Source organism: Thalassophryne amazonica, chromosome 5 (genome assembly GCF_902500255.1).
Source record: "Thalassophryne amazonica chromosome 5, fThaAma1.1, whole genome shotgun sequence".
Lineage (NCBI taxonomy): Eukaryota > Metazoa > Chordata > Actinopteri > Batrachoidiformes > Batrachoididae > Thalassophryne > Thalassophryne amazonica.
This window is the reverse complement of record NC_047107.1, coordinates 91636572-91651253: the sequence shown is the minus strand read 5'-3', so window position 1 is coordinate 91651253 and position 14682 is coordinate 91636572. Positions and strand designations below refer to the sequence as shown.

Here is a 14682-nt window from a genome sequence, read left to right as displayed (position 1 = left end):
ACAATCACATGCCAACAAAACGGGCATCATAACATTCAGTTTATCATCTGGAATATCTGAGATACCTTCATTATGTACATTTATTCATAGCTTTTATTTTATGGTCCAGAATGTGTGGAATACAGTACATTATTTCACACAATCGCCACCAGGGGGCATTTCAAGGCTGTAGTATAAGTAAAAGGCAACTACTGTGTCTTCTTTGTATCTGTCTACAGTATGTTAGCATGTCCGTGAAAGAACGAAACTGTCTGAAAAAGTGATGATTTACTGTAAATTAATCAAAGGATGCCAATAACTGTGTCCGGTATACATTTCATGCCAGGATTTTTACTTCATGAAAGCAATTAGTTTTGTTCTTGTTGCCAAATAACACTGGACATTTTGGAAACAAAAATATTTTAATTAAACAAAACTGCTTTGTTTGCATTTTTTTCTGACCACATCTTAAAATGTGTCCATAAAATATAAGGGTACCACCAATTTTGTCCACGTGTAATCTAATATGTACGTATTATTAACACCACCATAAAGTGGGATGCACGATAAACTTCTGAGTCCATGTTGTTAGCTGCACAAACTTCGCTGTGCTGGCTCTGCTCAGGAACATGCATATATACATGCAGTTTACATATACAGTACATAAGGATTTTCCCATGATCCAAGCTGCACCCTTTTGGGGAAGACAACTATAGGGTATTGGATGGGTTGTAATCTGAAACCTTACCACTAAATGTCCTCAAAAATTCAGTTATGCCTCTGTGCAATGGGAGGTCCCATTATGGTAAATGAACTGCATTTATATAGCACTTTTCCAACTATATCAGAAGCTCAAAGCGCTTTAAAGTGATGTCTCACATTCACCTATTCACACACACTAATGTCAGTCAGGGTGCTGTTATGGAAAGCATTCACTACACACCGGGAGCAACTTGGGGATTAAGGAGCTTACCCAAGGGCCCTTAGTGATGTTCCAGCCAGACAGGAGTCTGAACTGAGGATACCCTGGTCTCAAGTCCACTGCTTAACTACTAGACAATCACATTAAACACCACTGACTGGAAGGAGCTGGACGTCCCCATTTAATACTTTTATGACCAAATAAGTACAAGCCAGGGGCCTCTCTTATGAACGGTGTGTACAGACAAAACATGCATGCACCTTGAACTATAATTTAAAAAGCACAAATCTGTATTGAACATGTGTATAGCAGATGCATATCATACCTACACAGTAAAACTCACATATAATGGATTCAGGTGGACCAGCGAATTTTGTCCGTTATATTTATGTAATGGATTAGTTACAGTCTGGAGGCACTAAATGATTTTTGGGGAATAACCAGCTGCAATCAGGCTTACGTATTTCCTTGATTAAAAGCCAGACCTTGAATCTGGACCTACCTTAAAGACTGGGTCAAAACTTTGTCTGATAAGCATCAGACATTATGTGCATTAAAAAAAGATTACGTTGAGTCGAGTCACTCTAAGTCCACTGCAGAGTAAAATCCTAAAATCCTAAAGCCTGATTCATGCTTCTCCAGCTCCGCAACTCCATGGCCACACAATGACGTTTCCGACTCCATGTTGTGAAGTTGGTCATATTTGCGGACTTTCCTGCCAAACGTACAGTTGTATGTCAAAGTTTGGGCACCCCTGAAGATTTTCCTTTATATATCATTGGTTGTTTAGATCAGCAATTTCAGTTAAATATATCATATAGCAGACAAAGACAGTGATATTTGAGAAGTGAAATGAAGTTCATAGGATTTACAGAAAATGTGCAATAATTCTTTAAACAAAATTATGCAGGTGCATAAATTTGGACACCAACAGAAAAAAAATACATCAATATTTAGTATATCCTTTTGCAGAAATAACAGCCTCTAAACGCTTCCTACAGTTTCCAGTGAGAGTCTGGATTCTGGTTGAAGGTATTTTGGACCATTCTTCTTTACAAAACATCTCAGGTCTGTTGGTTTCTGAGCATGGACAGCCCACTTAAAATCACACCACAGATTTTCAATAATATTCAGGTCTGGGGACTGAGATGGCCATTCCAGAACATTGTACTTGTTCCTCTGCATGAATGCCTTAGTTGATTTTAAGCAGCGTTTAGGGCTGTTGTCTTGTTGAAAGATCTAGCACTGGTGCAACTTCAACTTTGTCACTGATTCATTAACATTGTTCTCAAGAATCTGCTGATATTGACTGGAATGTGACCCTCAACCTTAACAAGATCCCCAGTACCTGCACTGGCCACACAGCATGATGGAATCACCTCTAAATTTTACCGCAGGTAGCAAGTGTTTTTCTTGGAATGGTCTGTTCTGTTCATACCGCCCGTTATGTCCAAATAACTCAATTTTAGTTTCATCAGTCCACAGCACCTTATTCCAAAATTAAGCTGGCTTGTCCAAATGTGCTTTAGCATACCTCAGGTGACTGTTTGTGGTGTCTATGCAGAAAAGGCTTCCTGCATTACAGCATCATACAGCATCTCTTTGTTCAAAGTGTGCTGTATAGTTGAACGATGCACAGAGACACTATCTGCAGCAAGATCATGTTGTAGGTCTTTGGAGCAGGTCTTTGGGTTGACTATGACTGTTCTCACTTTCCTTCACTTCAGCTTATCTGAGATTTTTCATGACCTGCCACTTCGGACCTTAACTAGTACTGTGCCTGTGATCTTCCATTTCCTCACTATGTTCCTCACAGTGGAAACCCTCAGCTGAAATCTCTGAGATAGCTTTTTGTATCCTTCCCCTTAACCATGATGTTGAACAACCTTTGTTTTCATGACATTTGAGAGTTGTTTAGAGGCTCCCATGTTGCCACTCATAAGAGATGCAAAGAGAGGAAACATTTGCAAATGGCCACCTTAAATACCCTTTCTCATGATTGAATTCACCTGTGTAAGGAGGACAAGGGTCAATGAGCTTACCAAAATAATTAGTGCTAAATGTATTCAAATCAATAAAATGACAAAGGGTGCCCAAATTTATGCACCTGTCTAATTTTGTTTAAATAATTATTGCACACTTTCTGTAAATACTAGAAACTTCATTTAACTTCTCAAATTTCAGTGTGTTCGTCCACTATGATATATTTAACTGAAATTTCTGATCCAGACAACCAATGATTTATAAAGGAAAATCATGAAAATTATCAGGGGTGTCCAAACTTTTGCATACAGCTGTATTTGATCCATGATCAAGATGTAATCAGCATGGACACTGCAAATTAAAATATGACGGGAGAGGATCTGATCTAAAGTGATTTGATTCGATACACCAAGGGATAGGTGTGAAACCTAACACCATATTACACTGCAGGCAACAAGCAGCATTTTGGTAATAACTGCCTTGTTTACATCTAGTGTCTGAGGACGGTTTGAAAAAACTAAACGTCCGGGCTTTTAATCATGGAAATATGGTACAGTTGAACTTCATTTCATACCTCTGTTAATGGTCTCATCCAGACTGCTCTGTCCGGTACTTTTAATGGAAATACTTTATGATGGGGTGGGACTTTTGTCCAGTGCAAGTGAAAATCCATTATACGAGGGCTGTCAATAAAGTAACGGTCCTTTTTATTTTTTTCAAAAACTATATGGATTTCATTCATATGTTTTTACGTCAGACATGCTTGAACCCTCGTGCGCATGCGTGAGTTTTTCCACGTCTGTCGGTGACGTCAGTCGCCTGTGAGCACTCCTTGTGGGAGGAGTCGTCCAGCCCCTCGTCAGAATTCCTTTGTCTGAGAAGTTGCTGAGAGACTGGCGCGTTGTTTGATCAAAATTTTTTCTAAACCTGTGAGACACATCGAAGTGGACACGGTTCGAAAAATTAAGCTGGTTTTCAGTGAAAATTTTAACGGCTGATGAGAGATTTTGAGGTGATTCTGTCGCTTTAAGGACTTCCCACGGTGCGAGACGTCGTGCAGCGCTCTCAGCCGCCGTCGTCAGCCTGTTCAAGCTGAAAACCTCCACATTTCAGGCTCTATTGATCCAGGACGTCATGAGAGAACAGAGAAGTTTCAGAAGAAGTCGGTTTCAGCATTTTATCCGGATATTCCACTGTTAAAGGAGATTTTTTTAATGAAAGACGTGCGGGTCCGCGCGTCGGGACGCAGCCGCCGCGACGCTCCGCCACAGGAAAAACACCTCTGTTGAAAGCCTTAAGGACAAGCTGGAACATGTCCTGCCTGTTAAACAATTTCTCATATACTCACTCCACTGAAAGCCATCAAAAGCCGCCTGGATTTTACAAATGGTTATCAACACGGAGGTGTTTTTCCTGTCCCGACGCGCGGACCCGTCCGCACGTCTTTCATTAAAAAAAATCTCCTTTAACAGTGGAATATCCGGATAAAATGCTGAAACCGACTTCTTCTGAAACTTCTCTGTTCTCTCACGACGTCCTGGATCAATAGAGCCTGAAATGTGGAGGTTTTCAGCTTGAACAGGCTGACGACGGCGGCTGAGAGCGCTGAGCGACGTCTCGCACCGTGGGAAGTCCTTAAAGCGACAGAATCACCTCAAAATCTCTCAGCCGTTAAAATTTTCACTGAAAACCAGCTTAATTTTTGAACCGTGTCCACTTCGATGTGTCTCACAGGTTTAGAAAAAATTTTGATCAAACAACGCGCCAGTCTCTCAGCAACTTCTCAGACAAAGGAATTCCGACGAGGGGCTGGACGACTCCTCCCACAAGGAGTGCTCACAGGCGAATGACGTCACCGACGGGCTTGGAAAAACTCACGCATGCGCACGAGGGTTCAAGCATGTCTGACATAAAGACATATGAATGAAATCCATATAGTTTTTGAAAAAAATAAAAAGGACCGTTATTTCATTGACAGCCCTCGTATATAGTGTTTATTACATGGAAAACCATACAAAAGCATTGGGACTTTTGCTCCTGTGAGGTGAGTGTGATTATCCATTTTATACAATGACGATTTAGGTAAGTATATACAGTTTTTGGAGCAAGTCAAACCTGATATGTTGAATTGGAAATGAAAAATAAGGTGAAACAATTTAATGTTAAAGCATCTGACATTCACAGAGCTTGTATTTCATATTATCCATAATATGTACTGTTTAATCAGCTCTCTTATTATCATTATCTACTGATTTATCTATTTATTTTGTTGATTGTAGGTAAAGCATTTACAGCCAAGCGTTGTGCACAAGTTGACGACCTCCGTTCATTTATTGTTCAATGGCTTTTCTTTTGTTTGTGATTCCAGAACTTCGGCCTTCAGATGAAATTTCTGTTCCACCACCTCTCTGAAGACCGTCTTTCATATTTGATGTCACTACACTTCTTTGGCGTAATTTATATATTTCTCCATAATCTGTGACAGTCCACCACTGAAGTGACAGGAACAGGCAACCAGCTGTATCTGCAAATTATGTTTTTGAGTGAGTGTCTACATCCATTCATGGCTAAAAATGGGAGTGGACAGCTGGCTCGTGCATGTCCACACACTTCCACAATGACTGAGACTGATAAAGCTGAACCATCACTATCCACAGCTTTTTTTTTCTTTTTTTTTTTGCTTGGGACTCCGGCAAGGACGGTCGCATTCCTCCCCTCTCCTCTCCGTTCTCTATCTCTGCTCCGACCTTCAAGTCCCAGCTTCACCAGACTGAATTCTTCAAATTAGGATTTGGATTAACCAGGGAGTTGATCACATGGTCTCTCAATGCTACTGACACCACTTTTTTTGACAAGGCAATCAGGGCTGGGGAACCCTGCATGCCCTGATGGAACCTACCCAGCGGGCTATGCTCTCGACGCCTGAGAGAGATGGAGTGTGACATGCCGGCTCCACTCTCTGTGGAAGACGTTGAGGATTTATTTTTATTCGCTTTTATGGTGCAAGGTTTGGTGCTGATTGGTTTGTGCGCTGCCCTGACCCACAGGAATATTAGCAAGATGGCTGCTTCCAGAATCTTGTCCCCTCATCTGTCCATCATGATTAATGAGTTGGGCATTGCTGTGTAATGGAGACCATCTTGGAGCATATACACTGCATTGCAAAGGAATGTGCTGCTGAGGACCGGAGAATATTCTTCATAAATTTGGACTCTAGACGGTCAGAGGTGTAGTAAATGGAATTCTGTTTCTCTCCGCCTAACATCAACATGGCAGCCTTATCTGCTCCTGAAGGCTAAATACCCTGCTCTTCCCCCAGAAGGCTCTACGGCCTTGGTGAAGGAATTCGGCTCCCCCATCTCCCCCCCCCCCCCCCCCGAGCCTGCTGTTGCCTAGCAACGTCAGACTTTATACACACACACACACACACACACACACACACACACACAGAAACTTAACTCATCTGCACACGACGCATATCTCCCTCTCTCCATCCCTATTCCCCCCCCCCCGTGTCTCTCCACTCCCCTCACCCTGGCTTCCTCCCTGCCACCTCAAAGGCAGCACGGTTTATACTGCTGCAGCCTTCATCTCCCCAAGCTGGGCGTCGCGGGCCCCTCCTGCTGCAGCCTTCACCTACTTGCCTCAATTCGGATGACGGACTGCTTCAAGTTTAGTGCACATAAACAATGTCAAATGTATATCTGCTGCCTTTAATTCTGATTTGTGCCATTATTACGGTAAACAAGTAATAATTGTGGATTAACTGCCATATCTTGTCTGAGGTAATTAGAGTGTAAATGTAATTTCGTTGTTGTGCACTCGTGTAATGACAGTGAATCAATTTCATCATCATCTAATCACATTTCTGCCTTTATCCATACACACAGCTTAGCTGCGATTCGAAACAGAAATTTAGAAATGACACCCCAGGAGTTTATTTCAAAATTTTTAATCAAGTGCACATTGAAAATTGTCACAAAAATATAACAGACAGATAATTGTGATATTGCAATATACAGCAACACTCAAGTATTCTATTAAAAAACAAAAAAAACAATTATGGGGCTTTGTATTTGTTTTCATGGATGACTGTGTTTTGGATAACACTTACCGAGCTGGTGGGCTTTTCTGAGACAGGAGAGAGAGGCGTTCAGACGAGCACACTCCTCCTCATTGGCACCAAACGTCTGCAGCAGCTCACACACCTGCTCCTCACTCATTTCCAGCAGGCCCTCCAGGGTCACCTCACCTGGACTCATCTCCTGTAGGGTGAGCATATGGATGTACTGTGCAATGGTATGGTCAGGTCTAGGAGCATGCATCACTGTGCTATGCCTCATTGCATCCTCCACCCTATGGAACTGCTTTGGGTCCTGGATGGCAACCATCCAGGCAGACAACCGTTACACCCCCACCTCTCAAGAGTCAACATGAGTGACCCCATATTAAATCATGCCTGAAAAAATGCATCATCTGAGTATTTGTAAGTAGTCATTTTTCGGACACAAATCTTTTGATAATCAAGGATCCTCTGAAGGTCTGTACAGTAATAGTAGTAGTTGAATGTTTTGAATGAAAAATTGGTTTGGTTATGCTTTAAGGGTGCCAGGAAAAAAATAAACAAACAAATAATCAATTCACATCCGAATTGCGATTATTATTTATTAAGGTTCTGAATCGATGCAAAATGTCCAAGAATCGATTTTTTAAAAGCATTTTTTTTTTTACATTTTCTTGCTTACTCGCTGTGTGTACTGTTTGTCAGGCAACGGCCTCTGTACTACAGCGTCCCCACGAGGGGAGGGTCCGGCGTGCTTCAAACAATCGTGAGCTGCAGCTTAGCATGGCGGACGAAGAGCTAATTCAGCCAGCACCATCTTTGCTGAAGGCAAATGTTTGGGCGCATTTTGGATTTTATTATTTGCTGGGTAAGAAGGAGCTTAACATGACTTATGCAATGTGCAAAATCTGCAAAATAAAAGTCAAGTACTTCAGAAGCACTTCAAATCCGCAAGCCCACATGCAACGCCATCACCCGGAGCTAGAAGAAGCAGAGCAGCGGTCTCTGCCGACTACTGACCAGCGCACACTCCATCACTTTGCTAAACTGCCAGCCAACTCTGAACGAGCAAAGCAGATAAGTAAATTTACATCTTTAGAATCACTTGATTAACATTGTAAAGCTGCATTTTCTTAAATATAAACATTTTAAGTAATATAACTATACTCAACAAAAATATAAATGCAACACTTTTGGTTTTGCTCCCATTTTGTATGAGATGAACTCAAAGATCTAAAACTTTTTCCACATACACAATATCACCATTTCCCTCAAATATTGTTCACAAACCAGTCTAAATCTGTGATAGTGAACACTTCTTTGCTGAGATAATCCATCCCACCTCACAGGTGTGCCATATCAAGATGCTGATTAGACACCATGATTAGTGCACAGGTGTGCCTTAGACTGTCCACAATAAAAGGCCACTCTGAAAGGTGCAGTTTTGTTTCATGGGGGGGATACCAGTCAGTATCTGGTGTGACCACCATTTACCTCATGCAGTGCAACACATCTCCTTCGCATCATCCGTGAAGAGAACACCTCTCCAACGTGCCAAATGCCAGCGAATGTGAGCATTTTCCCACTCAAGTCGGTTACGACGACGAACTGGAGTCAGGTCGAGACCCCGATGAGGATGACGAGCATGCAGATGAGCTTCCCTGAGACGGTTTCTGACAGTTTGTGCAGAAATTCTTTGGTTATGCAAACCGATTGTTTCAGCAGCTGTCCAAGTGGCTGGTCTCAGACGATCTTGTAGGTGAACATGCTGAATGTGGAGGTCCTGGGCTGGTGTGGTTACACGTGGTCTGCGGTTGTGAGGCTGGTTGGATGTACTGCCAAATTCTCAGAAACGCCTTTGGAGACGGCTTATGGTAGAGAAATGAACATTCAATACACGAGCAACAGCTCTGGTTGACATTCCTGCTGCCAGCATGCCAACTGCACGCTCCCTCAAATCTTGCGACATCTGTGGCATTGTGCTGTGTGATAAAACTGCACCTTTCAGAGTGGACTTTTATTGTGGGCAGTCTAAGGCACACCTGTGCACTAATCATGGTGTCTAATCAGCATCTTGGTATGGCACACCTGTGAGGTGGGATGGATTATCTCAGCAAAGGAGAAGTGCTCACTATCACAGATTTAGACTGGTTTGTGAACAATATTTGAGGGAAATGGTGATATTGTGTATGTGGAAAACGTTTTAGATCTTTGAGTTCATCTCATACAAAATGGGAGCAAAACCAAAAGTGTTGCGTTTATATTTTTGTTGAGTGTATTTCTCAGGGCTCTTTCAATCGAAAATCGATTCTGAATCGAATCGTCACCCCAAGAATCGGAATCGAATTGAATCGTGAGTTGTTGTAAGATTCACATCCCTATTATGCTTTGATCATACCCAGTCGTGGGCACACCATTAAACCACATCCAGGATTGTAGGAGGTCGTCCAGTCTACAGAAAACTCTTTTTTCAGAGTTGGTGGTTGGACTGGCACTTCAGCCATGGTTAAACACTTTCCAATGCTGGACACTGGATACGACACTTTGCACTAATGTATCTATTTTCTTTCAACATTCAACAGTGGTGGATATTTGGAAAGGTCAACCAAAGAAAAACAGACAAAAAGGTAGAAGTCATCAGAAGTTATTCAATATACTGTAGTATGAGCCAGATGAAGTACCACTTCAGCTCTGGTATAAAATTAATGCACTCATGTCAACCAAAGTAAATTTTGATTTGTCATCAGCACCATACAGTCTAAATATATTAAGTACCAGATTTGTATGTAGAATTTTCAGGCGCATTGTGATGAAATATGTTATGTATGATGGGGTTATATTTACCTGTGTGACCTCTTTCCTCATGTTGACGATGCGGAACCAGTGGCCGAGACGAGGGAAGTCCTCCAACTCGGCGCTGCGTTCCTCTAAGGCCACTTTGCACTTACAGGACAGCTGGCGGCTGAAGTATTTCACCAGCTTCCCCTGGAGAGGAAAGGAACAGACTGATGAAGATCAGATCAGAGTGAGGAGCATGTTTTTCTGTTGTGCACTGCCACACCCCTATGGGATTACATTTTGGTACCAAACCAGTCTCCACCCTAATGAAATTTGGAACTGAATTAATTATTTTGATAGCATAAGTGCCAATCAAGTCACCAGTTCTTGCTGGTGGGCCGTCGTCCTCAAGGTTCAGCATCCCACCATTGAAACATATTTTTGGAAAGTCTGAAAGTCATTCAGACCATAGAAGTAGAGAGACAGTATAGTACATAACAGTATAAAACTCATAAATAGCACAGTAAGGCATCAAACACCATAATAAAATCGTCAGTCACAATAAAAATCAAACACTGTAAAAATAATCAGCATTTCTTTAAAGTAATAACACTTGGAGCATTTACCACATGATGAGGGAGGCTGTTCCACAAAGTTACAACTCTATTTGAAAAATATATTAAGTTATATCTGCATCTTTGCACATCAAAAATGCAAGAGTAACCTCTCAAACATGAATAAACAATTTTGGAAAAACAAAAGTTTTTAACATTTTTAAGTCAAGACTGAAAACCCATTATTCTCTTTCTTATGAATAGTTTTTATTTTTTATCTGTTTTATTCTTTTACTTTGCTTTTAATTATGTATTTTAAATTTTTTATTCATTTTTTATTTAAAATTTATGTTGTATCATTTCATGTAAGGCGCCTTGAGAGTGCTTTTGCTGTGATTTGGCGCATTATAAGGTAATTAAATTAAATAAAAAAAAATTCTGGCCTGAATATATATATGTGTGTGTGGGTGTGTATATTCAGGGGTGGGGATTTTAGTCAATCCAACGGCAACATGCAGAGATGTGTGCGATATCAGAATGTTGCCGACCTCATTGCAGCAATTTCTGTTTTTTATTTATTTATTTTTTCCCCAGGATTTCAAAGAAATATTGGCTGGCATCAATCTTGAAGATCCTGATACTGTTCCAGAAAAAACACATTCTTTTACTGAACAACAAAACTCATTGTTAAGAACAGTTCACATTTTATTTTCAGTCAAATTATTTCCGTATCACTGAGGTATCACATAGTCAATACGATAAAATATGCATCATTTATTTCAGTCCACACAAATCAAAGAAAATATGAGAGGCATCATGAAGGACCTGACACCTGCCTTCAGTTTCTATCAAGCTGCCAGAACTGTGGAAAAATCACCAGCAAGCCCAGTAGGTTTATATGTTACACGATTTAAATTGACATGAAAGTTTTGTTGTTTCAGAACTGTGCACACTGCTAGAGAAGCATCCGTGTCCCTGCATCAACTGTGAGGCCTCATAGGCGGCATTCTACCAGACAGCGGCTGACAGGATGATGCAGGTAACCGCTATCACCGGAGACCACCACGACCAATGACCATGGGGCTGGCACTGTAGGTGTTGGATGAAGAGTTGAGGAGTTCCCAGTCTGGCAATGTGGACAGCCTTGTTGGGCAGATCTGAAGCCACACTTTTTTTCCCCTCAGATAAAATACTATTTAGAGTAAAACAGAAATCATCAGTATTTACAGAAGTGTGATTGATTTTACAGAATTTTGTAAAATCAATATAAACAGAAATGTGAATGTATCAATGATGCACGGATGACACAACAAAACAAAGGTTTATTTTCATTGTGGTCCATGTGAGGCGAAAACTTAACACTGTGGAGCTCAATTAAACATGTACAAATTGCAAAGACATTATAATCTCATAAATTAATGTAAGTAACAATAAGTGTATAGTTTATATATAATCATTTACACTGGGATACCAATGAAATAAAATAAGTAAAAACTGAACAGAGAATAATAAGACCTTAATAAGTTTAAATAAATAGCAACTGTATCCTGTAGAAGTGCAGACGACAACAGATTTAGCGCCACGTTTCAGACAAGAAAACAACAAATAGCACCAAGATTCAGACTATAAAAAAAATGGACTAGAATATAAGCTCGTCTTATGGACCAGAAATCACATAAAAACAAATAAAATGGTGGCATTCCTCTTCCCTTAGCTGACTGAATAATACTGACTACAATTGTCTTTTAAAACTTGCCTTGTTGGTAATTGACTGCAAGATTTATATTTTATATAAGATATTTTTTAACTGAATAATTCCCGAAGTGTGGGATACGTGGGTTATATCTTGATCTTTCAACCTAACCGGTTCTTTGCAAATCTTCGCAGCAATAACAGCGGTGACCGACAAAGCATTTTCATTTTGAGAGCAGAGTGACTTTGTGAATGATAATCGGGGCAGCTACAAAATGTACGGTTCGGTAAATTGTTCAGATCAATTGATCAAAACATGTTCATCTTTAACCTTATTTTGTGATGTTTGATATCGTCGATTCCCAGCAAAGTATTGGAGTTTATAATACCTGTGAAAGCGCTGGCTGCAGAGCAAAAGACAAAAGTGAAAAACCCCAAATTCTCTCGCGCATGCGTGGCACAACCTCAGCCCCCAAGACCAGAAGTTGGCATTCCATTTCTCTATTTCTATGTTCAGACATAGTGAGAACATGGCAATTTGAAAGAAGAAATTTGCTATGAGGCAAGACTGTCAGCTTCTTGCTATGAGGTAAGAATGCCAGCTGTGCCACTGTGCTGTCTAAATTAACTAAATAACTATTAGACTATCAAGTTAACTGAACACACAACAGAAAGATAACTTTATATAAAGTGTATTATACAATAACATCTTAGAGATGAGGCAGACTTGGGAGCACATTACCCAACAAATTAATGCATCACTCCCTCTCCTTGTGTGCACAAGCGACGAGTGCGAGAAGTGCTTATACGAGGGCTGTCAATAAAGTTACGGTCCTTTATTTTTTTCAAAAACTATATGGATTTCATTCATATGTTTTTACGTCAGACATGCTTGAACCCTCGTGCGCATGCGTGAGTTTTTCCACGCCTGTCGGTGACGTCATTCGCCTGTGAGCACTCCTTGTGGGAGGAGTCGTCCAGCCCCTCGTCGGAATTCCTTTGTCTGAGAAGTTGCTGAGAGACTGGCGCGTTGTTTGATCAAAATTTTTTCTAAACCTGTGAGACACATCGAAGTGGACACGGTTCGAAAAATTAAGCTGGTTTTCAGTGAAAATTTTAACGGCTGATGAGAGATTTTGAGGTGATTCTGTCGCTTTAAGGACTTTTCACGGTGCGAGACGTCGCTCAGCGCTCTCAGGCAGCGTCATCAGCCTGTTTCAAGCTGAAAACCTCCACATTTCAGGCTCTATTGATCCAGGACGTCGTGAGAGAACAGAGAAGTTTCAGAAGAAGTCGGTTTCAGCATTTTATCCGGATATTCCACTGTTAAAGGAGATTTTTTTAATGAAAGACGTGCGGACGGGTACGCGCGTCGGGACACAGCCGACGCGGTGCGGCGGCACAGGAAAAACACCTCCGTTGAAAGCCTTAAGGACAAGTTGGAACATGTCCTGCCTGTTAAACAATTTCTCATATACTCACTCCACTGAAAGCCATCAAAAGCCGCCTGGATTTTACAAATGGTTATCAACACGGAGGTGTTTTTCCTGTGCCGCCGCACCGCGTCGGCTGCGTCCCGACGCGCGGATCCGTCCGCACGTCTTTCATTAAAAAAAATCTCCTTTAACAGTGGAATATCCGGATAAAATGCTGAAACCGACTTCTTCTGAAACTTCTCTGTTCTCTCACGACGTCCTGGATCAATAGAGCCTGAAATGTGGAGGTTTTCAGCTTGAACAGGCTGATGACGCTGCCTGAGAGCGCAGCGCGACGTCTCGCACCGTGAAAAGTCCTTAAAGCGACAGAATCACCTCAAAATCTCTCATCAGCTGTTAAAATTTTCACTGAAAACCAGCTTAATTTTTCGAACCGTGTCCACTTCGATGTGTCTCACAGGTTTAGAAAAAATTTTGATCAAACAACGCGCCAGTCTCTCAGCAACTTCTCAGACAAAGGAATTCCGACGAGGGGCTGGACGACTCCTCCCACAAGGAGTGCTCACAGGCGAATGACGTCACCGACAGGCGTGGAAAAACTCACGCATGCGCACGAGGGTTCAAGCATGTCTGACGTAAAAACATATGAATGAAATCCATATAGTTTTTGAAAAAAATAAAAAGGACCGTTACTTTATTGACAGCCCTCGTATGTGCTGCAATCCAAAGCAAGAGTGGAGATTGCAGCAAACAAAGTTCTTGAACTCAAAAAATGGCTCTTTGGATGAACTCAATTCAATTATGTGCAGGATTTCCATTTAGCAAATATATGTAGCCCCAATTCAAATAAAACACATGCATGCAGGATAATGTTATTTAATTTAGTTGAGACTACATATATTTATTAGGTGTAATCCAATCAAATGAGCCAGTTTTTGAGTGTATCACTCAAACAAATGACTGATTGGATGAAGTCAATTCAATTATGGGAAGATTTCCATCTAATAAATATATGTAGTCCCAACTAAATTAAATTATCTTCCATGGATGCACTTTATTTGAGTTGGGGCTACATATATTTATTAGATGGAAATCCTGCTCATAATTGAATTGAGTTCATCCAATGCATCAGTTTGAGTGTGTCATTACAGGTGAGTTACAGAATTTCCATGCAATTGACATTTTTCCCGTAGGCAGGTATCACAATGTTGTGATGACCTTCATCTCAGGCGTTATTACGTTACTACACTGGGTGGGAAAAGTAAGCTCAGTCCT

General features: G+C 41.1%; 1 protein-coding gene across 6 annotated transcripts in view; it reads right to left on the bottom strand.

Moving 5' to 3' along the window:
- The window catches only part of ksr2 (kinase suppressor of ras 2), a 494388-nt gene that overhangs the window by 444304 nt on the left and 35402 nt on the right, over positions 1-14682 (bottom strand). For all 6 annotated transcript variants that reach the window (XM_034170876.1, XM_034170877.1, XM_034170875.1 and 3 more), the window contains 2 exons: positions 9792-9932; positions 6999-7149 (listed from right to left, as the gene is read on the bottom strand). In XM_034170876.1, coding sequence (XP_034026767.1) covers positions 6999-7149; positions 9792-9932 — 292 coding nt within the window. The remainder of the gene's footprint in view (positions 1-6998; positions 7150-9791; positions 9933-14682) is intronic.